General features: G+C 32.8%; 1 protein-coding gene across 5 annotated transcripts; it reads right to left on the minus strand.

Annotated features, from left to right (window-relative positions):
* Positions 1–236: 236 nt before the first annotated feature.
* On the minus strand, positions 237–24,521 carry LOC108205910 (ABC transporter C family member 12-like). Of its 5 annotated transcripts, none has more exons than XR_010288558.1 (19): positions 24,312–24,521; positions 23,251–23,737; positions 22,499–22,677; positions 20,431–20,470; positions 19,364–19,520; positions 18,783–18,897; positions 18,582–18,662; positions 18,456–18,480; positions 17,642–17,698; positions 17,493–17,558; positions 16,724–16,798; positions 16,346–16,453; positions 15,198–15,332; positions 14,324–14,430; positions 14,133–14,226; positions 13,278–13,445; positions 914–1,006; positions 687–749; positions 238–503 (listed from the first exon to the last, which is right to left on the minus strand). XR_010288558.1 is itself a non-coding variant. In XM_064086404.1 (18 exons), exons 2-17 carry the CDS (start codon positions 23,581–23,583, stop codon positions 914–916), a joined length of 1,833 nt encoding a protein of 610 aa, XP_063942474.1. In that variant the 5' UTR covers positions 23,584–23,737; positions 24,312–24,521; the 3' UTR covers positions 239–503. The 5 variants fall into 5 exon arrangements, 2 of the variants coding, with proteins under 2 accessions (XP_063942474.1, XP_063942475.1); XR_010288557.1 differs by having other exon boundaries at positions 687–804; XR_010288556.1 differs by having other exon boundaries at positions 237–503; positions 687–1,006.
* Positions 24,522–24,661: the final 140 nt, after the last annotated feature.

Consider the following 24,661-nt stretch of genomic DNA (forward strand, 5'->3'; position numbering starts at 1 on the left):
TCATTATTTTGACTAATTTTCCCTATGAGTTAAAAAATGCTAGATTCATGTATCTGGACGGAAATTGCGTCATATTCATTCTCGGTGGCTCTTGACAAAAAATAATGACACACGATAAGATGTAAATAATAAGTCTAGATCAATAAGCAGATGTTGAGGAAAAGTGAATATAAATCTTCACACGATGAGCATCCGATAGTGGCCTGGATGAATTATCTCTATTCAGCAACTGCAAAGAAAACTCAATAACAAAAAGAGGCTCAATAAATTCATTATAGGACATACATGCATCATAATCACTATCAATAAGAAAGGAAATTATGCAAAAATAATGTAAATAAAGTAATTACAAATTATCTTGTCATCTATACAGTATAAAAAAACTCAAAAACCAGAACAGGAATACAAAAAAGAGAACAACCAATGCTAAGTCATAATCCCATATGCGTAGGTCGTATACTTTCATAAAAGCCTCTCTAGCTTTCCAAACTTTCATCCGGTGGCTGCCTTAATCCAATATCAGGTGAATCAAATGAGCGTCCCACATGAGAATTAAAACACAAAACACTAAGATTACTTTTTGCACAACACAAATCCCAACACGAAGAGTTAAAAATGATGTTCAAAAAATAATCCCAAGTTCTATATCACAACACAAATATTTCATTTGCACAAAGTGTTCGAACCTTTTCTCAAATTCCTGGAGCATGAAAGCAATAGAAATTGTGAGGACCGATCTCTCAGCTTTTCTTTGTAGTAAATTATCAAACACGTTCAATACAAAATCATGTACTAATTATGATACTTGCAGCGTTCAAACAACAAATTTCAGAACCCGTTAAACAATAATAGAATGAACAAATATACACAATGGAGCAAATATTTTGAATAAAGAATCGGAAATAGTGCAAACCTATTTCACGGCCAATGGTGTTATTCTCTTTTTGACTTCGAGACGCCATCCTTTGTCGAAGCATCGTCGCAAGAGAACTTTGATGGATACTACCTGATGCATACACGGATGAACGCGATTTGTGCAAGATAAGTAGAATTTTATTATACAATACAGTTTATAAGCGCAAAGAAAAGTCCGTAGATAGAGAAATTAACGTGTAAAGAAAGTCAAGATCAGTAGTACTCCAGCAAAATCCGACCGATGACACAAATCAGTTTGAAAGCCAAGCAAGGATTAGAGGCGTGGAAGAAGGAATGGTTTCGAATGTGAAATTCAAATTATCTACTTTGATCTGATAAGAATATCATATGCAAATAAGTAGTAAAGCTTAAATCTGAACTGACGTCGTGATTAGTGGCACGATTCAAGGTCGCATGATTAATGCTATTTTGAAATTTTGATCTTGATATGATGATCGTGATATGATTTGAATGTACTCTCAGATCCAACGATACTCGGGTCGGGTTTCCCGAAGATTCGAAATGTTTCATCTTAGTGTTCATTTGAATAAGGAAGATGCTGGGTCCAACCGGAAGCTTAATGGGTTGATCCAAGAGCATGTGAAATTACCAAATCAGCCTTAAAATTTTGATTTGATGAAACAGAGTACAACCTGTCCAGTGTCCAGTAGCCAAATAATATCATATGAAAAAGAATTGATTTGATTTTGAATTTAAAATAATGATGATTAGTTTCATATCTTGGAGAGTGCTTGAGAAGTCTTTCCATATTTAAATTAGAAATATAGGAAGTCATAAGCTAAAAATTAGTCAATAACACATTCAGAGTTGAGAATTCAAGCTTGCGTATTAGTTAAGACAATTTAATATAAAAGCTGGAATGAATGCATAATTTGTGGGATTGTTAAGAGCTGAAATATATGAATTAACTGATTAGTTGGTGATGCTGATGTGTCATATTTAAACGTCTTGAAACTGGAATTTTTTTTATATTATTTTTATATATTTTATTTGAGTCACAAATAAATAAATAGATAAAAAATACACAGGGAAGCTAGAAATTCAGCAATTCTTGGTTAGATTAATTAAATTTTATCTCTTCTCTGCTCGAAGAAAAAAAATAAAAATATAAATCATGATATTTAAAACTGGTCAAATCGATTATCAGCCATGAAATTGAGGTATGTTGTTCCATGTATTTGTAAGAACTAGCCTTTTTGGCCCGTGCTACACACACGGGTATTGATTCTTTGATTTTTTTTATCAACTTAACCTATATTTTCTATCATGAATAACCCCAAATCTGACGGGTAATAGGCACAGTCAAACTACTTATTTATGAGTTTTAAGTTATAAAATTTAACGTGTTTATTAGCATTTTGGCCCGTGCTATGCACACGGGTATGATTTTTTGTTTTTTTTAATCTAATTAACTTATACATTTTTTATTAACAAACCGTATGATATGAGATATAAGTTATGAAAGGCACGTATGTAAGAGTTAAAATACTCGAGTTATGTTATTGGCGATCAGTACGTTGTAGATGTTAAAGATAATATATATGAATGTTGATTGAAAAAAAAATAAAGTCACGCAACAAATTTTATAACGACGCGGACTATATAAATCTTTGTATTTAGAAACATAAATAATTATAAACTTAACCTGATTATCCAGATTATAAATCTTCCATCCATTCCTTATTTATTAAATTAAGGTGAATATGTTGATGATAGAGTTTCCACCCGTCCTTAATAAAAATTGATAAATATATTAAGAAATAATTAACCTTAAACATCAATAAAGGATGAATACATATGTAGTCATAATTCAGTTACATTACTATAATTATATGCTACAATTATTGTCTATACCGAAAATTGATAGTGAGAAGATATACGTGATAAATATCTATGGAATAGATATTGTATTGATTTTATAACAGGATAGATTTTTCATTAGTACATTGATATAACCAATTATTTAATATAATAATAATATTTAAAGTTCAGAATAAAAATTTATAAGTTTATGGATCAGTAATCAAATCATTGTTTGTATAGTTAAAATAATAAATAGGTAATTTTTTCTAAAATATTTATAAAATTCATGAAAATAGTAATGACTATATAATTAAGATTTCTCGGGGTCGTCTAACGGCGACCCCTAGTATAATTAAATAAAATAACGAAAAATTATAATAAACTATATGCAAGAAATTTTATTGTTAAGCTATTTAAATGAAAATATGCTCATTTATCAAATTTTTATTTATAGAAAAATATGCTCATAACATTTCGACCCGTGTTACGCACACGGGTATGAATTGTTTTTATCTAGTTAACCTATAAATTTTTTATCAACAAACAATGATATGAGATATAAGTTATGAAAGGCAACGTATGTAAAAGATAATATATATGATTCGATTGAAAAACAATAAAATCACGCAACAGGAATTATAAAGACGCAGACTATATTAATCTATGTATTTAGAAACAGAAATAATTTTAAACTTAACCCTATTAAGGGCAACTTAATTTTATATCTAATATTTTATGGAAATATAATTTTTTCTGGAAATAGTAAATAATCTTTCTCTCAATATGTAATGGTGTTTTTACAAAAATGCTATATTCTATGTATATTTTTCTTCTTTTATCTTTTGACCAAAAATTATTAATTTTAATTCGACCCATATTTATCCAACTTAAAAACAATTTTAACGTTCAAGTTAGTATACCTCTAGATGTTGAATGTAATATCAAATCAGTATTTACATTGTTTTGTTTCCATTAATAGACCAAGTCGGGTTACTGTTTTGTTAAAATTTGTTTTTTTAATTTATCAAATGGATTGAAAAAAGATATTTAGACCCATTTTTTTCCTTTACCATACACATTATTATTTTTTAAATTTAAATACAAATTTTAAATTTATTTTTATTTTTCACTATTATAAGCTTAATATATTAATGATAATTTACCATAGAATTTTTTTAAGAGCTTGCATGACATGTAGAGTACTACAAATACATTATACTACTAATTTAATAAAACTGTGCATGACATGTACACCATGTTGATTTTTAGGGTACTACTAATTTATATATTTTTATTATTTTCAAGACTCAGTCATGTATATCAAAAAAGAAACTCATATATGATTTTTTACATTATTAAAATATTATATTCTATACTTCAAATTTTTTGACATGTTCTGAAAATATAATTATATTTTCAGAACATACCAAAAAAGTCATTTAACCAAATAATTATGAACTTAACCTGGTTATGTAGATTATAAAGTTTAGATCCATTCCTCAATTATAAAATTAAGGTGAATATGCTGATGATAGAGTTTCCTCTCGTCTTTAACAAAAATTGATAAATAGGTTAAGAAATAATTAACCTCAAAAGAATTCATCAATAAAGGAATACATATGTAGTCATAATTCAGTCACATTACTATTCCATTATATGCTACAGTTATTGCCTATATTGAAAATTGATAATAAAAATATATACGTGATAAATATCTATAATGAAATAGTTTTATTGAGTTTATAACGGAATAAATTTTTCATTAGTATCATTAATATAACCAAATATTTAATATAATAATAATAATATATCATGTTTGGAATAAAAACTTATAAGTTAATAGATCTATTATCAAATCATTATATGTATAGTTAAAATAATAAAAAAATATAGGTAATTGTTTCTAAAATATTCATAAAGGACATGGTAATAGTAATGACTATATAATTAAAATTTCTCGACGTCGCCTAACGGCAATCCCTCGTATCTTAAATAACATAACAAAAAATTATAATAAACAGTATGCAAAATTTTTTAAATGAAAATATATTCATTTATCAAATTTTTATTTAAATAAAAATATGCTCAATAGCATTTTGGCCCGTGCTACGCACACGAGTATGATTTTTTGTTTTTTTTATCTAGTTAAACTATACATTTTTTATCAACAAACAGAATGATATGAAATATAAATTAAGAAAGGCAACATATGGGAGTTAAAATACTCGAGTTTTGTTATTGGCGATCAGTACGTGGTAGATGTTAAAGATATGATAAGGAAAGGCATGGTGAAAAAATTAATACATGTACGAATACTATATATGAGATATGTCAATAAATAATTAAAAAAATAGAGTGCTAATTGATTTTATATGTGCTATACTTTAAAAAACGCATTACACATTTAAAAACATATAAATCGTTATTATATTTACCAACTTTGACAATGTAAAACATATAATTTTATAAGAATCATACTAATAAATTTGAAATTAATAAAATCAATTAAAATTTGACAAAATTTCTTTATTATTTGCATACGAGGTTTAAACAGCCTAAATTCATGTATTTGAATATTTAAAAAGTCTGATATATAAAAACTTTTTAAATAGAAGTTAAAATTGTGGAGTGAAAAAATACTTTACTAATCGAAAATAAAAACTGCACAAATTATACGAAAAAATATTGTAATAATATATGCTAAAATTAGTGAAGATAAAATTAAGTTTGATTATGTTTTCTTGTTTGCTTATGAATTATAGCTTGCTAGATCCCTGTATTTGGAAATTAAAAAAAATCTAATAAATAAAAATTTCATTATTAAGAACTAAAATTTTGGAGTTAAAAAGTGTTCCATTGATATGAAATTATATAAAAAAAAGTCTAAATTTGAAAATTGAATGTGGTGAATATGGAAACCAGTACATATAATAGGAAAAAAGATTGTAATAATAAATGTCAAAATCAGTGACTATTTTTCCTTATTTACGTATGGGTAGCATGCTAGACCCATGCATCCAAAAAATTTAAAAAATCGAATATATAAAAACTTTATTATCAATAGCTAAGATTATGGAGTGAAAAAAATACTCTATTAATTAGAAATTATGACAAAAAGTCTTGATCTGAAAATTTAATATAATGATGTTGGGTCCAAAGTATCATAGAAGGGGGGGTTGAATACGATACTCACTACAATTTAAAATTCTTTCGAATCTTGCGGATAAATAAATTGCAGTCCTGTAATGGGTTTCGTATTCCGGATATTTATTGGGTCGGTTTCTGAGGATATGAAAATATTAAACCAACACACAATATTTTCCAAGGTATATCTGTATATTGATAAATACCTCGAAGGTGCTATAAATCCAAACCCGAAGGTTGGCTACAATGACCACTCCTCTAAATATTACAAGCCCTATCCACTACAAATATTTATGGTACAAAACTAGGCTAGGGTGTGTGTATATTTGAGAGAGTTTGTGCATAGCACTTGGCCATCCATCCCGAAGGATGTGTAAATTGTGAGAGCACAACTTACATATTTATAGGCTTTCAACAAAACTAACCATGGTTACTTGAATAGTCATCTTGCGCCAATATATATATACAAGTATATATATATATATCTATCAAACTTGCGCCAATACAGTACTCCAGGAGAGAGTCAAATGTTGCGCGGTCAAACCTTGCGCTTGCATCCTCCATTGTCCACTGTATGAAGAAAAACACTTAGAATATATTCTAAGTGTTAACAGAACTTGATCCATCAGAGAAGGTCAAAGCTTGCGCTTTGATGGGTCAAAGTTTGCGCCACTAATGTTCACGGAGTGTTAGCATGACTTAGAATAAATCAAGGAAAAGGAACTTGCGCCTGCATACAAACACTCCCCCTGTTCTCTCTCCAAAACCACAAACTTGCGCCTCCTTCAACCTGCGCTACCAAAGTTGCGCCTCACTGATGTTCACTGTGTTGGACAGGTGACTTAGAATAATGTTTCTAGTTCTAACTTGCGCTTCCATATACAACAATGCATGGCTGTTATCACTCCTGGTTAGGAGTTAACCAACCTGCGCCATACTGCCGCTCTCATGTGTATTGTTCTCTCTCATCAGCATGCAAGTTGCGCCAACAGCTTACAAATACAGTGTGCACAGTGATCCCTGCCTTAGTCTCCTGCTAGTATATCCACAACTCGCGCCATACAGTGTGTACTGATGCTACAATGCTGTGCATGGCCTCCATTACGTTCAGAGAGAGTGAAACCCTAGCTTGTAGTAGACACATGACCATATGCAAACCCTAGGTTGCCCTAGACACCTGACATCATCACATGCATGCATAATATATATAATATAATATATTATGTTGTTATTATATTAATAAATAAAAATATATATAAATATATACACACATATATATTTTATTTATATGAACATAAAATAATATATGTACATATATTTAAATATATTCTCATATATTTAAATATATATAATATATAATTATATGTAAATACAAATGTAAATATATATATAAATATATATAGAGATATATATAGTTATTTATAAATATAAATATAAACATAAATATATATAAAGAAAAGTATATATAAATATATACATATATATAATATTTATATAAACATATAGTAACATATATATACACATATATTTAAATATATTCTCATATATTTAAATATATATAATATACATATAACTATGTGTAAATATAAATATAAATATATATATAAAGATATATATAACTCTCTCTAAATATACATATATTTATGCACATAATATAATATATATATACACTTAATTATATAATTGCTTATGTAAAATATAAATACATATATTATATACATATATATTTATTTAAATATACATACATATAAATATACATATACATATGTTTAAAAAAAACATATATACATATATATTATATATATTATATTTAATTAAATATACATATACATATATATAAATATATTTGTACATATACAAATATATAAGTGCACACATATAAAAGATAGGTCACTTCCTGATTTGTGTGGAAGCTTGACATATGGATTTGAGCAGAGACTTTGGCATAGCTGAAGTTTGGCTTGGCTTGGCTTTGGAACAAATGACTTGATATGACTGGATCAATTCTTCGATCGATAAATACTTTGCAAAGCTCCGTACGTGCTGACGCTTAGTGCACTGGTCTGGTTCACAAGCGACTAACACTGAAGTTAAACATTGTACCGTCTTTGTCAGCAAACATTGATCAGTCGGTTCCGGGTTAGTTTATGCTTCAGTTTGTTGATTATAAATAACCAACCAAGATATATAAAAATATCTTGCTTCAGGGGTTGCACTGAAATCTTTCGAGTACTTGGACAACATCTTCATTGCTTCCACAATCTTGAATACTTCAATCTTTATTCTTCACCGAGGCATGAACATATTAATGAACTTCTTCCAGTGAACTGATTCCTTCAAGACTGTAGATGGCTTCTTCAACCTTTGTCTTCGTATCTTCCGATTCCGGTGTAGGCGTAGTGTTATTTACTTGTCCTGTTCTATTGTTGAGTTATCATCCCTATGTAACAAATAGGGTAGTCTTTACATTTAGACTTACAATCTCCCCCTATTTGTTTGTTAATCATAACAAGCAAATCCTCTGGAGGATAACTCAACTAACACTAGAAAAAGTAAAGTCCTGGACTAGTAAATAATGCTACAAAGTTTCTGGATTATATAATACATTTCCAGATTTCATGAATAGAAATAACAGATGTGCATATCACCTTTATTTCTCTGGTTTTTTCTTACCTGCCAGATAATCCTCATAGTCTGTCTCGAAGAGAATTCAAAACATTCCATTATGCAAAGAATAATCAGCAGCTTCATTGAATTCTCCAGTGGTAATGAATAAGTTCCTGTCTACCACTTACTGAAGAATAGATGTATCACTTTATACTTCTCCTCCCGTTACCTTGATCAGGTTCCCCTTAGTTATAAGTAGTTGTCTCCCCTTAGATGAAAGATCAATCCTCCTCCTTAGTTGAAAGAAGAATCTCCTCCTCAGTAGTACACAGCTAAAGAGTAGTTTAATCCTCCTTAGTTGTAGACAGCTAAAGAAAGCTAACTTACTTTTTCTTCCCCCTTTCATATATTCTCCCCCTAAATATATTCTCCCCCTTAGTTGTGGAATCCTCCGAGGATATGTGGTATCAAATATGGTCAAGGAAAATCCTCCTGTACCAAAAGATAATCTCCCTATAGAGAATTAAACAACACTAAAGTAGGGTTCGAAGAAAGGGTTCAGAAGAAGGGTTTACTTTAATTGGGTTGGTCCCTATGTTGAAAGAATAGGGTCCAAACGGAAAAGTAATGAATAAGAACTGACATTCCAGTAGCAACATCCACTATGTCTTTAGGTATAAATTTGGTAATTAGTGGGTGTCTCACTAAAATGTTCTGCAGGTGTATCACTCAACACTCAATTTTCTCTCGGTTTTTGGGTAAGGGTGTCACTCACGAGTTCTGTAAGTGTATCCCTCCACACAAATACTGAGCTTCCAAAATGCTGAGTACCTGCAAAAAAAATCACCTTAGCCACCCTTAAAGGGGGTCACCGGTGGTGCAATGGGAGTTCGTAATTCCCAGTCCCTGCAGACTCATCGGATAAATCCGAATCATGGTCCACAAGTTGCCAACCACTAAGTGGCTTATCCAATTAAGGATCCAGAGTTGTTTGCTCTGGGAGGTTAGACAAAGGCTTAATTATGGCAAAGGCCTAAGTCCTCCTCAATGTCTGTGAAGACACTTGATTCAAGAGAATCATCAACCACAAGTTCACACCGTGAAATGGAATGAACCGTAGTTGCTTCCGTCAATTCTTTCAACAACATGTGAGTTTTCGATACTAAATATTATAATATGTACCTCACAAGTGTTTCACTCTTCTCAATTTCCTATGTGTTTGCACTCACTCATGCTCACAGATATCTCTCTGGTTCTTCTCAGAATCTCACCAAGTGTTTAACTCTTAGTGTTTGGCTCACAGTGTTTCTCTCAGCACTCAAAGTATGGTCTTCTGTACCTGCATGAGAAAATCACCATAGCCCCTTCAAGAGAGGTCACTGGCGGTGCAATGGGGTTTCGTAAATCCCTGATCCTCAACTGACTCATCAATAAATTGACTCATAGTCAGAGAGTTGCCGATCTCCTATAAATAGGAAATCCATTCCGATTGGATCCAGATCTGTTCTTATCTGGGGAGGGAGACGAGAATCCTGAAGATTTGGCAATTGAGATCCTCGTTTCCTCCTTACACCTGTAAAGGCATCAACCATCTTATTTACCGTAAAATGGTAAATGAAGAAGTTGCTTCTGGAACAAAACCTTTAACCTTACTGTGCACTCTCTTGTATTGTGTCCATAAGATTTTTGTTTAGGCTCTTCATCAGAGTGATTACTGATGATGTGCTTGACTCAATACAAGATGCTCTGGCTGACGAGCGAATTTCAATGGACTCATCCTGTTGAGAGAATGATTCCAGAGACTGTTTTATTGCCTTTTTCAGCTCTATATTCTTTTGAGAGAATACAGATGAGCAACAGTTACCTCAAGTTCAAAACACCTTTTCTTCTTGAGAGGTAGAGCTGTGGGTACACTATCCCTCACATCCTTATTTGCTGCAACGAGTACAGTTTCTCCCTCATTGACCTCTAGTCTAATAAGTTCCTTATCACTCCAGGGGGAAAGTTGGGATGTGTTCTGAATTTGGTTTTATAGTCTGGGATAAAGATTGTTGGTTTTCAACCTTATGACTATCTAGGAAAGCCAAGAGGCTGATAAAGTTCCGAAGAACAGAATGAGATATAAATGCACTTTAGAAAATCTATGATTTTAAATGAAAGCAATTGCATTTAATCTTTTGAGAAAAATGAATCAGTTGTGATTGTAAAAATGATTTTCATAAAGAATGACAATCACAACCGATGAAAGAATCAAAGTTTTCCATTAAAAACTGGTTTGAGTACAAGAGTCTGAATCTATGCATAAAAGGTTTAAATGAACTTGTCTTTGAAAAAGACACAGACTCCTGTTTCTCACTACAATTTAAAAAGGAAACAAGAAAATTTATGCGCTACAGTGTATAAAGCATTCACCACAATAATTAGTGAAAAGGCCTCATACTAGCACATTGTCAAAACAGACGCTGCAAGTGACAAAGATCACCAAGTACACAAATACAAGATAATCAATGTCTCGTCCTATGACGCTACATGTATAGATGCAAAATATTCTAAGAAATATTTATGAGATAGAGTAGTGGATACCAATTGTTGAAATCTATTGATAAGAAAATTTCTTTGAAGAAACTCACCACTCCAGAACATAAATATGAGACAGAATAAAGATTATGTTGTCTCCCTTGTACTCAGAATATTAAGCACCTAAAATATATTAGCACCAGTGGTTTTAAGAAATATGCAACAATATTTCACCAGTGCCAATACATCACAATCAATTCACAAATAAAACATCAATAAAGCATCAGAAATAGATACCAATTAAAAATTTCAAAAATGAATTAATCATGCATCTATTATTCTATCAAAGTCAATCATGAAACAAATAAGCATATAATTGTCATGGATCACAATTTAACTAAGATAAAATAATAATTACCTACGCAATATCATATAATCATCACATCAGCATATAACAACTAAAATCATGACAATCATACAAAGATATTCAATCAAAAATATGCACTAGGAGTACCCAAGGCTTGGTGAATAGACCCAATCAAAAAGATATGTAGCAAGTCTTTCGATTTGTATAGAAAGTTTTTTGGCCAGTTTGCAAATAAACTTTTCTTTCATTTGCATGGTCATTTATTTTAAAATGCCTACCTCTTCTCAGAATTTATTATATAACTTAGATCTCAATAATATTTTGAAGTCAAGTGAACTACCCTGCTGTAAGATCGTTGGTTTCGTAAGATCTCCTCAGCTAGTCACTTATTTTATCGAATGTGCCCTTTAAAAGGAGATGAAATTGTTTGTTCCCCACAATTTTCCCTACCATAGGGCCAAAAGAGGGTGAAAATACAAGATAACGCTTACTATTTTTTGGCAATTGATAATTCTTATTACTTAACGCTTACTGTATGTCTGTTAACACTCAATTAACATTGTTGCGCCATCATTGTCTTCTGGTTTAGACAAGAAATCTTTCTTACATCATCATTCAGTTTTTAACATTGTTGTATCTAATTTCAATAAAATAAATATTAGATGGCAAGAAAGTATAGCCTTATAGAAGAACAAAGAGTCCACCCTTTCCACAAAAAGGGTAACTCCAGACAATTAAAGAGAAGCAGTTGTTTATAGTGGACATATTAAATTTGGCAATGATCTGAATTCCTATATTTATACTATACCATTAAAGCCGAGAGAAAGGCCAAAAACATTGAAAGTTTGGTCGGTCACTCAGTCGGTATCTGGGCCAAAATACGGGCCTATCTATATAACAATTATTCCTTTTAACTAAAATATTATCTTTTTTATATTTCTAGCTAAAAAAACTCGATCTTCAAAAATGACATTGAGCAACATAGTAATTACCTTTTTTAACTAAAACACGTTATCTTTTTTAGATTTTGTAACTAAAAAACCCGATCTTTTACAATTAACATGGGCGACATATATTTAAAAATATAATATTAATATATATAATTATTAATTAGTAAACCAAAATACATTATTTTTAAATACTCTAATTGTCTCACTTTAAATGTAATATTATAAATTTATACTATACTATATATCATTATACTATTAAAGCCGAAACATGAAAAGTTCAATTGGTCGGTCGGTCGGTCGATCGAGTTTGGTGAGCCGGTTGGTATTCGACCTATGGACCTCCTTAATTTATAACATATTATAATATATTTTTTATTATCTATTAAACAAAAACATTACAAATTAGGTTAATATGATGGGTTGGTAATTGGGTTTACGCATCTTTTAAACTTTTAATATGTTCTTTACTATATTATTAATTATTAATAACGAAATATTAAAAGGTTAATTGGTTGGTTTATATATGGGTTTATAGGTCTTCTTAAATTATAACATGTAAAAAACAAATTTTAACATCCTTATTAATATATATATATATATATATATATATATATATATATATATATATATATATGTTCGACCTAACTTTTAATTAGATATATGACGGACTTAACCATTAAGAATTTATTTAGCTGTTACCAAAAAATTTATTTAACCACATTATTCTATCAAAAAAAATTTTCACATTAAAATTAATTAGATTTAAAATATATACGATAAAATAACAAATATAATAACCGCCCGTGCATTGCACGGCTTATAAGCTAGTATGTAATTACGATCAGATGGATACATCATCTATAATATCATTACTATATATGCCAAAAGACAAAAATGGCATTAGGGGGCATGCTAGAGAAGCACACAAATAAGAAAGGCGAGGAAGGGGAAACCTGAGTTATCAAATTTGGGAGCATGTTTAGAGGAAAACGCAGTACTGCAAACAGAGAAAGTGATGTAAAAGCCCTTGCAGGGGTCAATTCTCCACCAAGAAGAGTAAAACATCCGAATGAGATCACCGTCACAAGAACTGGGATGCTGTTTAGAATAAAAGTGTTGCACTGCAAAGTAGGCAAGAGAAAAATAAGTAAAGCATGACTTTAATTCATTCTCACAAAAATAATCAACTTATATGCATTGAAGATATGCTACATTTTTGTATATAAAAGAGAAATTATCTCTGTAGTGTTCTTTTATATTTAAGAGGGGGAAGGGGGAATTATGGTGACAATGTAATGTCAGAAAACATTGAGAATAAAGAATGATGCCATAATTTTAATGTGGCATGATGTCACAGCTCACTATCATTATGTAAAGGATACCATTAGAAGTATAGCCAACAAGTTTTATCATCACTGAAGTAATATAGTAGGCAGTAAATTTATTAGTTACTATATAGAGGCTTAGCCTACTTGTAATAGTTGCAGTAGATATTTATAACATACACATCAGTTCTCTTCCCTCTCTTCCTCTCCTTATTACATTGATCACAAATATTTTAATTATGTTTTGTCATATCCTGTGAGACGTAATTACAATTTTATGAATAAAATTTTTCCCAAGCGTTACACTAATTCATTTACAATATCAAAGAACAACATAATACACCACTTAATCTCACACAGAACAGTGGAATGAAGTAAGCAGGCATGTGGTATGCATAACCAGTATGCAGACACAATACACCCGGAAACAGATACATGGGACTGATAGTAAGATGCTTTTGCAAGGGAATTTTTTTGTCATACCGCTCCTAGCAGCTGCGATTTGCGGAACCACGAGAGTTCATCATTTCGCATGCTTTGAACTTTTGTTTGAAAGCTCTCCTCCCATGCGTAACATCTGACATATGTCAAGTGCAATATATTGAATGCCAGAAACTTGTAAAGTCAACATCATGCCAAAAAGAAAAAATTGAATTAAATAGGATAACACATACTTCACAGTTTCCATGGCGGCAAGAATTTCATTCATTAAGCCTGCTCTCTTGTCAGTACATTCCAACCCTTCTCTGGAAAACTTTCGCGCTTTGCTTACAATAAATGTCTGCTTCCATAAGACAATGATGCACACAAGCCTTGATACAGGTTAATATAAGTGTGTGTGTGTGTCTTAAATAACCAATTACAGCATAAAAAATAGTCTAACAATTAAGAAAAAAAAACAATCTAGATTCAATATAAATAACCAAAACCCCTTTTCAGTGGTCTCTACTAAAGTGTGGGACAAGATCCAAGGATCTAGTTCACAGATCCATGAGCCGTACCACGAACAGGGTATCACTGACCTAATATAAGTCCAACGGGAAAACCATGAAAATATAAATATAAAAACTGAAGACTTGTAGGCCACAAAGACTAATGTTAATATTCTCTACCTTTGACCTATGCATGATGTTAGCAGATACAAATTAGATGAAAGCTTGTTTGGTTGACACATGAATACCTTGGAAGTTTAGGAAGTGTGCAAAACTTAAGTTGTTTGTTTGACAAGAAGTGTAAGTTCCTTGAAAGTGTGAATTACCATAAAACAAGGGGATCTGCTTACCCACCTTTCTCTTGGTTACTTGCAGTTCCCATTAAATTCACTTCCAACATGCCAAACAACAAAACATTTCCTACTGCTAAGGAATTTTATGTAGTAATTATATAACAAGGAATTACAAATTTCCATAGTAAGTTAATACCTATATGTACCCAAACAAGCACTCAGACTCTGATTATGGAAACTACTTGGCTTCTGTAAAGTGCTCAGTCACTTCTATAATTCAATGCAGCAATAAAGGGTCACTGAAATGTCATTTATCATTTTACCTGTAAAGGAATCATGAGAAGTAACACAAGAGAACCAAGTATTGAAGCAACACCCAATTGCTGGTAGAGAAGAACCAAAGCCATGATTATACGAAATGGTGAAGACCACAAATTATGAAGCTGTTGGCATATTCTCTGCACATATTAAGAAAATGATGAGATTACAGAACCTCATTCATGCCAGATCAAATTACATTGAAGTTATTGAGAGTAAAATTTTGGAATTACTAATCAGTGTTATTAAGCTGATCAGACTATCTTCATGAAAATTTGTAAATTGGTACTCACTTTCAGAAATGATGAATTTTTGGAAATCGTGAACCAAAATTTATATCAATTTTTTTTTCTATTCTTCTGATTAGTGCACAGTATTTTCTCAGAAATTTAACAGATATATAGCTATACAAATTGACTAGAAGCAGAGGCAAAAAAGAATGCTTCTGTAGCATGTAGTATTTATAGATAACTCTAGACAGAGATGACAAATATGGAGTACCCGTCACCCATACAGCCACACACCAATTGAGTACAATAAAAACAAAGAACGGGGAATTCTACAGTATATAGATAACAATTTCATTTTTAAACCCATGGAGCATCAAATAGAGTTTGTGCTCTGGTGTACTATTTCCTAGCTGGTTCAGGCTTCAAACGTGGATCTAAATGTTTCTAAATGGTAGTATGTATAAAGATAAAAATAAGAACTTCGACAATGATTCTAGATGGTAGTATGTATAAAGATAAGGGTGAAATATATGGGCTGGATGAAAGTTGCTGGGTATAGATATATCACACTCAGCCTCATCTCGAGCATTAAAAGAGTGACACTCATCCCTAGGAGCTACTTTACCTGCTCAAACTCTGCTACTCATGCTTATCTAATAACGATCAATCTATACAAGAGAGGCTTGTTAAAATCTAAGCATGCAGAAAGATGCCCCGCTATCTACATTCTACGAGGCCAGGTGTAAAACTCAACTTTTTTTCACGATAAATCGATCATTGGTATCTTTTATCTCAATGCAAGATAGACCATAAAATACAAAATACAAAGCTGACACACACACAAACACTAGAACAAAGGAGCCATAAACATCTTAATTTTCCTTGTATTATCTGATTATGACAGCGGAGTCACATTGGTATACCTGAAGTGCATTAGCATCCGTTGTCATCATATTTGTTATCCTTCCGGGAGGAAATTTTTCTCTCCCCTCACTTGTCAGCCTCAGAGACTTGCGAAATACAGCAGCCACCTACATATTAAGAAGTAACAATCGGTTACTACACTCTGGAACCTTGAGAAGAATTAAATTTATAAAGCAAATTCCAAATGGATATGACACACACACACACACACATATTAGATTGAGCTTTAAATATCATGAAACAGAAAAACGAGAATTTCTGGTCCTAGATATTCAGTCTACATATATTTCCTATTGGTTTTGTTTTAATAGAATAAAGTTTTAGTGGAAGTGTTGCAGCAAATCAACAAACATGAACATATTAAGGCAATATATTACCAGAGTTGATCTTAGTCTGAACCCAACACGCATCACATTCTGAAAATACTGAGCTTCGCACAGCACGCCTAATGACTGGACCAGATAAATTCAACTAGTCAAGACAAATTGAATAATATAACATGTTCAGATACTAGATCTGTATTCACCTTGACTTGTTCAAGATATAAAAACATAATATAGCAGGCGTTGACAAAAAAAGGGAGAATACTTGCTTGATTACCAGCCAATTACCAGGCAAATACTCAGGAATTTGAAAAACCATGCGACTCTGGTCAAACCATTATACTTGGGACCAAGTGAAAATAGAACTGAGAATACAATGAGGCACTATGGAAATACTGCACATCATTTGAGAGCAAAAAAAAAAAAAAAGATCCCAACTTGTTTATTGGCAAGCAAAACACAGAACGACATGCTTTTAAAAGTTATGTAGAACGGAATACAAATTAAAAAGAGAGAGAGAGAGAGAGAAAACATTGAGGTATAATTAAGCACTGCACATCGTTCCAAAGTTCATAACATATGCATCGTAAAAGGAAAAAAAAAAAACTATATGCAAGATACAGCTTTCACTAAGTGAATGATAAAATCATAAAACATATAATGAGGTTGTTGACAACAAAATGCACATCAGAGATTATGCAATCAATAGAAAGGAAATAGTACGTATAAACCTATAAGAAAAGGGGTGGGTGAGTATTATATATGGTTGACATGGAACTATAATAGACAAAGATCTGTATACCAAAAAAATTAAGAATCATACCACCCCTACAAAAATTAGAAAGGCATACAAATAACCAATCCAAGCTGGATCACCTCGCTCTAGTGACTGCAATTTTAATAGCACTAGTGAGTAATTTGTCAAAAAATTTCTGATGAGAGAAAATATAAAATATCCGTATCAGAGCGAACCTGCAAGAGACGGTTTAATATAACAGGTCCTACAAACTGTGAGAGATCATTTCCAATCTACAAGTTGAACACAGAAGAGTTAAAAACCTAAGACCATAGATTTATCATTCTTAGTTTGATATAAATATCAAATTTATTTGCTCAAAAGCCACATTTTCTGGTGTGATCATTCACGACTTTATCTTGTTTACCAAACATTAGCCTGATCTGGATCATCCAAGTTTAGTATACTATCAAAAATCACTTGAAAGTTCAGTTTTTAGGATTCTCTTCCCAATATCCGTGCCTTAAAGTTAACTCAAAGGAGTCGTCAATCAGCCAAGCAATCAAATTCAATAATCCTGGAGCCTACATAATACCAAGGCAACCCGTTTTTGACAAAAGATATGACATAATTTAATCTATGGCACTTGAATTATCGTGAGTAGTAAGTTGTCGTAAAGGGATATAGAAGACTTTTTATGATGCAAGTAAATGAAAGTACCTGGTAATGTGTGGTATGCTTTTAGAAGTTCAGGTTGGAGACAGTGAGAGCAGATGAATTTCAATTAAATGGATTTGAAGTTCTAAATTGACACTAGACAACTTAGCCTTACATCATGTAAGTGAGTATGATATACATAAAAGTATGTACTATGTCTCAAGACTGCATACCAATAGACTCTTAATTCTTGTGATGAGACTCTAATGCAATCAAAATAGCATAATGAAGTGCATACTCTTGGATCCGTTGTTGCTAGCTATATAAAATTAGCATGCTAGAAAAGAAAAGGACTTCAACAATACAGATATTATAGAGAAATGAATAGATTACTTTGAAAAATCCACCCAACCAAAACCTGCAGAGAACAATTAAATATGATTCAGTACAAAATAGAAACCTATATGTCAGAACAGAGGTACAAGTCACAAACTACAAGTGGTATTATTCAGTCTATACCTTCTTCCAAGACTACTATTTAAAGCACGTAATAGCCATGGCTTCTCCTTTTGAGATTCTTCCATCCAGCATTGCAGAAACCTAAAACAATTTGAGAGTTAAAACTTGTACATTGCAACTAGTTCTTATTTATTACTAATTCACTTATCAGTATGGGACCCAAAAGAAAGGGAAGTATCAGAAGGCCAAGATCATATGTACTTTATCCTTAATGTTTCACTCTGATCCCATGTATCTAACTTCCAAACATCCTTTTCAGTAATAGGTCTTCTGTATCCTTGCTGCATAAGAGGAGTAATCCACCCAAAAAACGTCCCTACCACAAGGATTAGGCACCAGACTGTTAGTTTCAATGCAACGAATTTATCATTAGTTATATTACTAATAGGCTCAAACATATTAACAAATTTTAGTACTATATATCGTGTAGCAAATTTAGCAATAGGAAATGGAAAACTATCACAGTCCACAAAGTACCCTACTACCGGCTTCGAAGAAAGTGAGTCAAACTTACCACACTGCCTTGTAAATTATTTCTCTAATATGATATATATATACTTAGAGCTATGTTGAGTACAACAATCTGATAGGTACATATTGCAAGACATAAGTTCCTGTAAAAGAAAACCCTTATGTGTTCATCATATATACAGGTATATCGCAAAGGGGGTTTAAGTATGTGGAGAGATATATAGTGAACCTTCACCACTGATAAGTTAAGGTAACCAGCAAAAATATATAGGTAGCTTATGCAGTACTACTATTCAAGGATATATGCTCACTGGAAAATATGTTGGCCTCTCTCTCTGGACAAACATGATCACCTCCAAGAAGTGCTTCATACTTTGTGTCATCAGAAGACCCCGTTGACAGTGGGATGTAATTCGGGTAAGGGTCCAGATTCGGAATGTGAAAAAGGAGAAGCATTCCAAACATAATCTGCATCATAACATGTGTTACATTTATCGAAACAGAGATTAAAGGAACATAATCTGCATCACAACATGTGTCACCCTACTTTTATCTTTACGCCTTCTAATTCGGAAATTATAATCACCATTTATTCTGAAACTGGAGAACCAAATTTTGTCTTTGAATCCTACATATTTAGTAAATTCTTCTAACAAAGTCTGGTGCTCCACCAAACCAAGTTCCTAAGAATTTACTCATAGCAAAAGAACCTTCTTTATTCAGGAACCCAGAACGAAGCCAATAATAAAAATGGGAAAAATCTCAAATTGGTCACTGAAGTGAGCCTGTAGTATCAAAAGTTATATCAAATTTAACGGGGTCTCATTCGTAACACTTTAGTAAAACATAATGAAGCTGACGTGGCGAACAGAGTGGCTGAGTGGCGTTACGTGGCTTGTGACTCAGATTGAAACGGTCACAGGAGATAAAAGAAAACTAAAATAAGATAAGATAAACAATTAAAACAATACAAACTTACCTTCAACAGTAAGTTTTTATCTTACCTTCAACAGTAGGTGCTAAAGGTGATAATCATGGCGTTACGTGGCTTGTGACTGTCAAGTTTTTATTTTTATAATTGCTTATCTTATTTTATTTTCGTTTTCTTATATCTCTTGTGACCGTTGCAATCTGAGTCACAAGCCACGTGACGCCACTCAAACACTCTGTCAGCCACTCTGGTCCCCACGTCAGCTTTCCGTCTGGTCAACCAGTCAAACTAACGTCATGTCATTATCCGTTACTAGAGTGGTACGAGTGAGACCCCGTTAAGTTTGATAAAAACTTTTGATACTACAGGCTCACTTTAATGACCAATTTGAGATTTTTCCCTAATAAAAATACCACAGACAACATTCTTTAGGGACAAATGACAAACCTTGCAGAAGAATGTACACATGTACAAAAGCAATACAAACCTGCACAAAAAGTAGCTATTTTTAGTGAACTTCCCTGTCAAAGGTTCACAAACACCTACATGCCTACTTACATCAGTGATTAATTTTAGTGCACATCACACTTTGAAATTTAATTTGAAGACCCAGTAATTTCTCTATAACAAGTAATATAACTCAAAAAAAATTGTTACTCTACACAATCAAACATTACACAATCAAACATTTCACAGTTCAGTACAACCAACACAGATCTCAGCCAAATTTCAGAGGTCACCAGACGACAAGAAGAATTTCAAACAGAAATGAGAACAACAATCTCAGCCCTTAAACAGGTGAATCACATGCAACACCATGATGATGGGGATTTGGGATCTCTCGATGAAGGTGTAGGCTCAAGAGTTTCGCAATCCCACTTTTCGGGGACTAGGGTTTCAAGGGATTACCAGTCGGAACAAAGATAAGGAATGGACAGTTGAAGACCCAGGAGTAGGAGGGGAACTTTCAGACCGGAGGAACCTAGAGATGTCAAAAAATAGATCTACCAAAGTTTGCTGGTACCAACCCCGGTAGATGGATTTTGCCGCCAAAGAGAAATTTCACCTTTTATTGTTTCAGTGACGAGGAGAAATTAGAAGAAGCGTTATCAATGGGAGCATAGAAACAAAATGATTATGCGTTGGGAGGATATGAGGAGTTTAATCTTGCAGCAGTTCTGATCGCGACACATGGGGACACTTTGTGACCAGTGGCTCACCATAAAACAAAGAGGAACGATATTAGAGTTTCAAAGGCATTTAATCAAGACGACAACGACACTATAGAAACTTCTCCAAATCATTTTGATAGTCATTTTGTAATGGATTGAAGGAAGACTTCAACATGCGAATGAAGTATGCATACGTTGAAGCAAGCCATGAAATTAGCTCAAAGTGGAAGAGAAGTACATGGGAGTACAAAAGTCCAATAAAGGTAAAGCCAAACTCACTCTACCTATCAAATTTCATCTACAACAAATAGCCCTAGTCTAGACCTTTCTCATAGTTTCCACACCTCAGGGTTAATGGTTTTAACATGGGGGTATATGGGGAAATCGGGGTTTACAACACAACTAAGCTCTAATCAGTCCTCACAGAACAGTCCAAAGACAATGACTCATGCATCCCTAACGCCAAGCCCATTGGTAGTTAGGCTTCTATCAGCCAGCAAATTTCAACACAAAAGAGAAAAGGCGTTATTTTAGGTGCAATGGAAAGTGCATGGAGGAGCAGATATATAAATAAAAGAGTTAAGGATATTGCTTACAGAGGAACAGAGGAAGGGTGTTATAGAGGGATTGTGCACCTATCAACCCGAAGTTTCTTTAAATTCCATCATTGATTATCATCACCAAAGACGATGAAACTAAAGAGGAAATCAGAGGGAGAGTATGTGGTACTTATGATTGACCCTAGGGCGACTCATAATTGCAATCATAGAAAATTCAGGGTGCCTGTGGTTAAAACTAAAGAATTTAAGTGTATCCTTAGGAAATCGGGAGGCTGTAAGAGGTACGGGAAAGTGTAAGAATTGCTCCTACATTAGCTAGGGGAGATATTATCGAATATTTGTACCACTCGGGTTACAGGATTCAGATGCTATTTTGGGATGTTGTGGTTGGAGAAATTAGGAATTATTAAAACAAACTGGAAGAACTTTAAGGTTGAACAGCAAATCATGGTGTTACGAGAAGACCTGTCCTTAGTTCATTTATTGATTTTAATCAAGGCAATGTTAAAAACAGTTCGCAGCGAGGGAGGGGGGATTCTAGTGGAGCTCTATTAAGTAGATGGAAAAGGAGAGGTGCACAACAAACCAACAGCTCCTAAATTTCTATCAGCCAATACGAACAAGTTTTTCAAACATCTGACAGCCTTCCCGCTATAGTGATGAGTGACGATATAGGCAACAACCCAGTAAGTGTACAGCCCAATCTGTCGATTCCCACAATTCAAAAAGACGAGATTGAGAAAGTAGTGCATTAAGTGCTTGCATCAATGACCAAAAACTGACCTCGGGTAAAAATTCTTCAAGGAAATCAAAAAGGTCAGCATCACGGTATCTGCGACAAGGAGATATATAACTGCAAAGCGGATGTACCATCGAAATGCTCGAACATAAATTTTTGTTTCCAAGGCAATCATCAGCAACATAAATCCCCAAGAAAGAGCACTGATAATCAAGGAAACCACCTGTGATAACAATAATGTAGTCCTGATTATAAATGTTCTACTCTCTCATGGAGAAGAAACATAGGTGAATGTACTACAACAATAAAAGGACAGATTGTGCAACCTGCATAAAGATCTTCTATCCCATTCAGAATTCAGAGAGTGCAATTATATATATAATTGATTGAAAAACAAGAATAAACACATATAAAGTTGTGACGAACTGTAGTTGTATCATGCATGGAAAAACTCGAAATGGGGATTGTGTCATATGTTAAAGGGTGCAAAGTAAAAGCAGGGCTATTTTTTACTTTGTAAAGGATGTTTAAGTAGTGTCATATATTACAGTTCTTCAGAAATTGAATTAACTTGTAAATGTAACTGTTACTTTAAAGGAACTACTGATGCTGAAACCTGTAGATGGCATCTCCAAAGCCACCAATTATCCAATAAAAACAATTACTAATGACCAACTTATGGTACACCTTAGAAGAGCAATCATAGTAACTTAATAAAATTTGCAAGCTAGCCCTAATGATCATGATACATGTAACTAACTGATATGAGACAGAGAGGGAAAGAAAAAAAGCGCACCTCAAAAGGTGCAAACCCGGAGTCTTCATTCAAGTTAAATAGTGAAACCCCAAAACCCAATCTGAACAAAGGCTCAGCAGTACAGTAAGTGGTTATAACCCCCAATACATAGTTATAAACATTCGATCTCAGACAAAACCGCTGCACCATAACATCCCTTGTAATCAACCATATTCGGTACAAGCACAAAATCAAAAGCACCAAATGAGATACACTGATCACAAAAGAATCTATGCCACATGGTGTATAAGCACCAAATGCACTCTGCGTCTCGCTTGCCCAAATACCATACCTTATAGGCTGGCAATACCAATTAAGAACATTTAAACTCATTATTCTTTCACAACTGAACAAATTTACAACACTGACCACAAATTACATACTCAAACACCACTTCTTAGCAGTAAAACTGCGAAATTTTCATTCAGACCTTCCAATTTTCATCAAACACACTCCAAATTAATCACTTTCACAGCCATTGCAAAACCTGTAACAAACAGGTTGCAGATTATGTCAGTCACACTATTTAATTTCAAATATCAAACTACTCATAAAACAGTTAACATATATACTCCTTCCGTCCCACTCAAACTGATTTATTTCTCGACTAAAAATCATTGTTTTCCTATTTCTATCAAGTCAATCTATTAAATCTACTACTCAAATATATGACCTTAAATTAATTTACATTTTTGTGATTTACATATTTCGCAAAATCAACAATTTCCTATAAAAATCACTGTTTTACTAATTCTACCAAGTGAACAGATTAAATCATTTATCTACTACTCAAACATATATAATATTAAATTATTTTACTTTTTCGTAAAATACATATTTCACTGTTAGGGTATAATATGATCTTGGTTTGGTTACTTGACATGATATCAGAGTTCTGCCGCGCCCGAGACTCGGGTTTGACATGAAGGCAAAAATCAAAAAGTCATTTTAAGCGGGACTGAAATAGTTTGAAAAGTACTTTTTTCGATAAATCAGAAAAAACCCAGCTTTCACCAGAGAAATAACAAAATCGACGATAACAAAATCCATATCACACTCACATATACATATGCAGAGGCCAAGCGATCCGTGCACACCGATAACGAATGCAATCGAAGCACAAGTAAACTGAAGTAAACTACTGTGAAACTGGACGAAATATGTCTTAGCAGCTGTTAGCATGCTCGAAAGAATAAGAACATGGGACCCGAGAATCTTTAACTAGAAGTCAACCCAACCATTAATTGACAAAACTACAAACAGCCGACGACAAACAAATTTAGGAATCGTTTGGATATCTACCGGGTTTTATTCATTCTAAACTCATGCTTCCTCCGTCCCCCTTATTCTAAACTCATGCTTCCTCCGTCCCAGTTAATTTGTTTGATGAGAGCTGACACACATTTTAATG

The sequence above is a fragment of the Daucus carota genome, chromosome 2 (assembly GCF_001625215.2).
Source record: "Daucus carota subsp. sativus chromosome 2, DH1 v3.0, whole genome shotgun sequence".
Lineage (NCBI taxonomy): Eukaryota > Viridiplantae > Streptophyta > Magnoliopsida > Apiales > Apiaceae > Daucus > Daucus carota.

Coding starts and splice junctions, on each gene's coding strand:
- LOC108205910 (XM_064086404.1), bottom strand. CDS start 23,583: ATGAGTTTAAATGTTCTTAATTGGTATTGCCAGCCTATAAGGTATGGT. Junction 18,481..18,581: donor AATAGTAGTCTTGGAAGAAG/GTATAGACTGAA, acceptor TGTTCTCTGCAG/GTTTTGGTTGGGTGGATTTT. Junction 13,446..14,132: donor AATCGCAGCTGCTAGGAGCG/GTATGACAAAAA, acceptor CCTACTTTGCAG/TGCAACACTTTTATTCTAAA.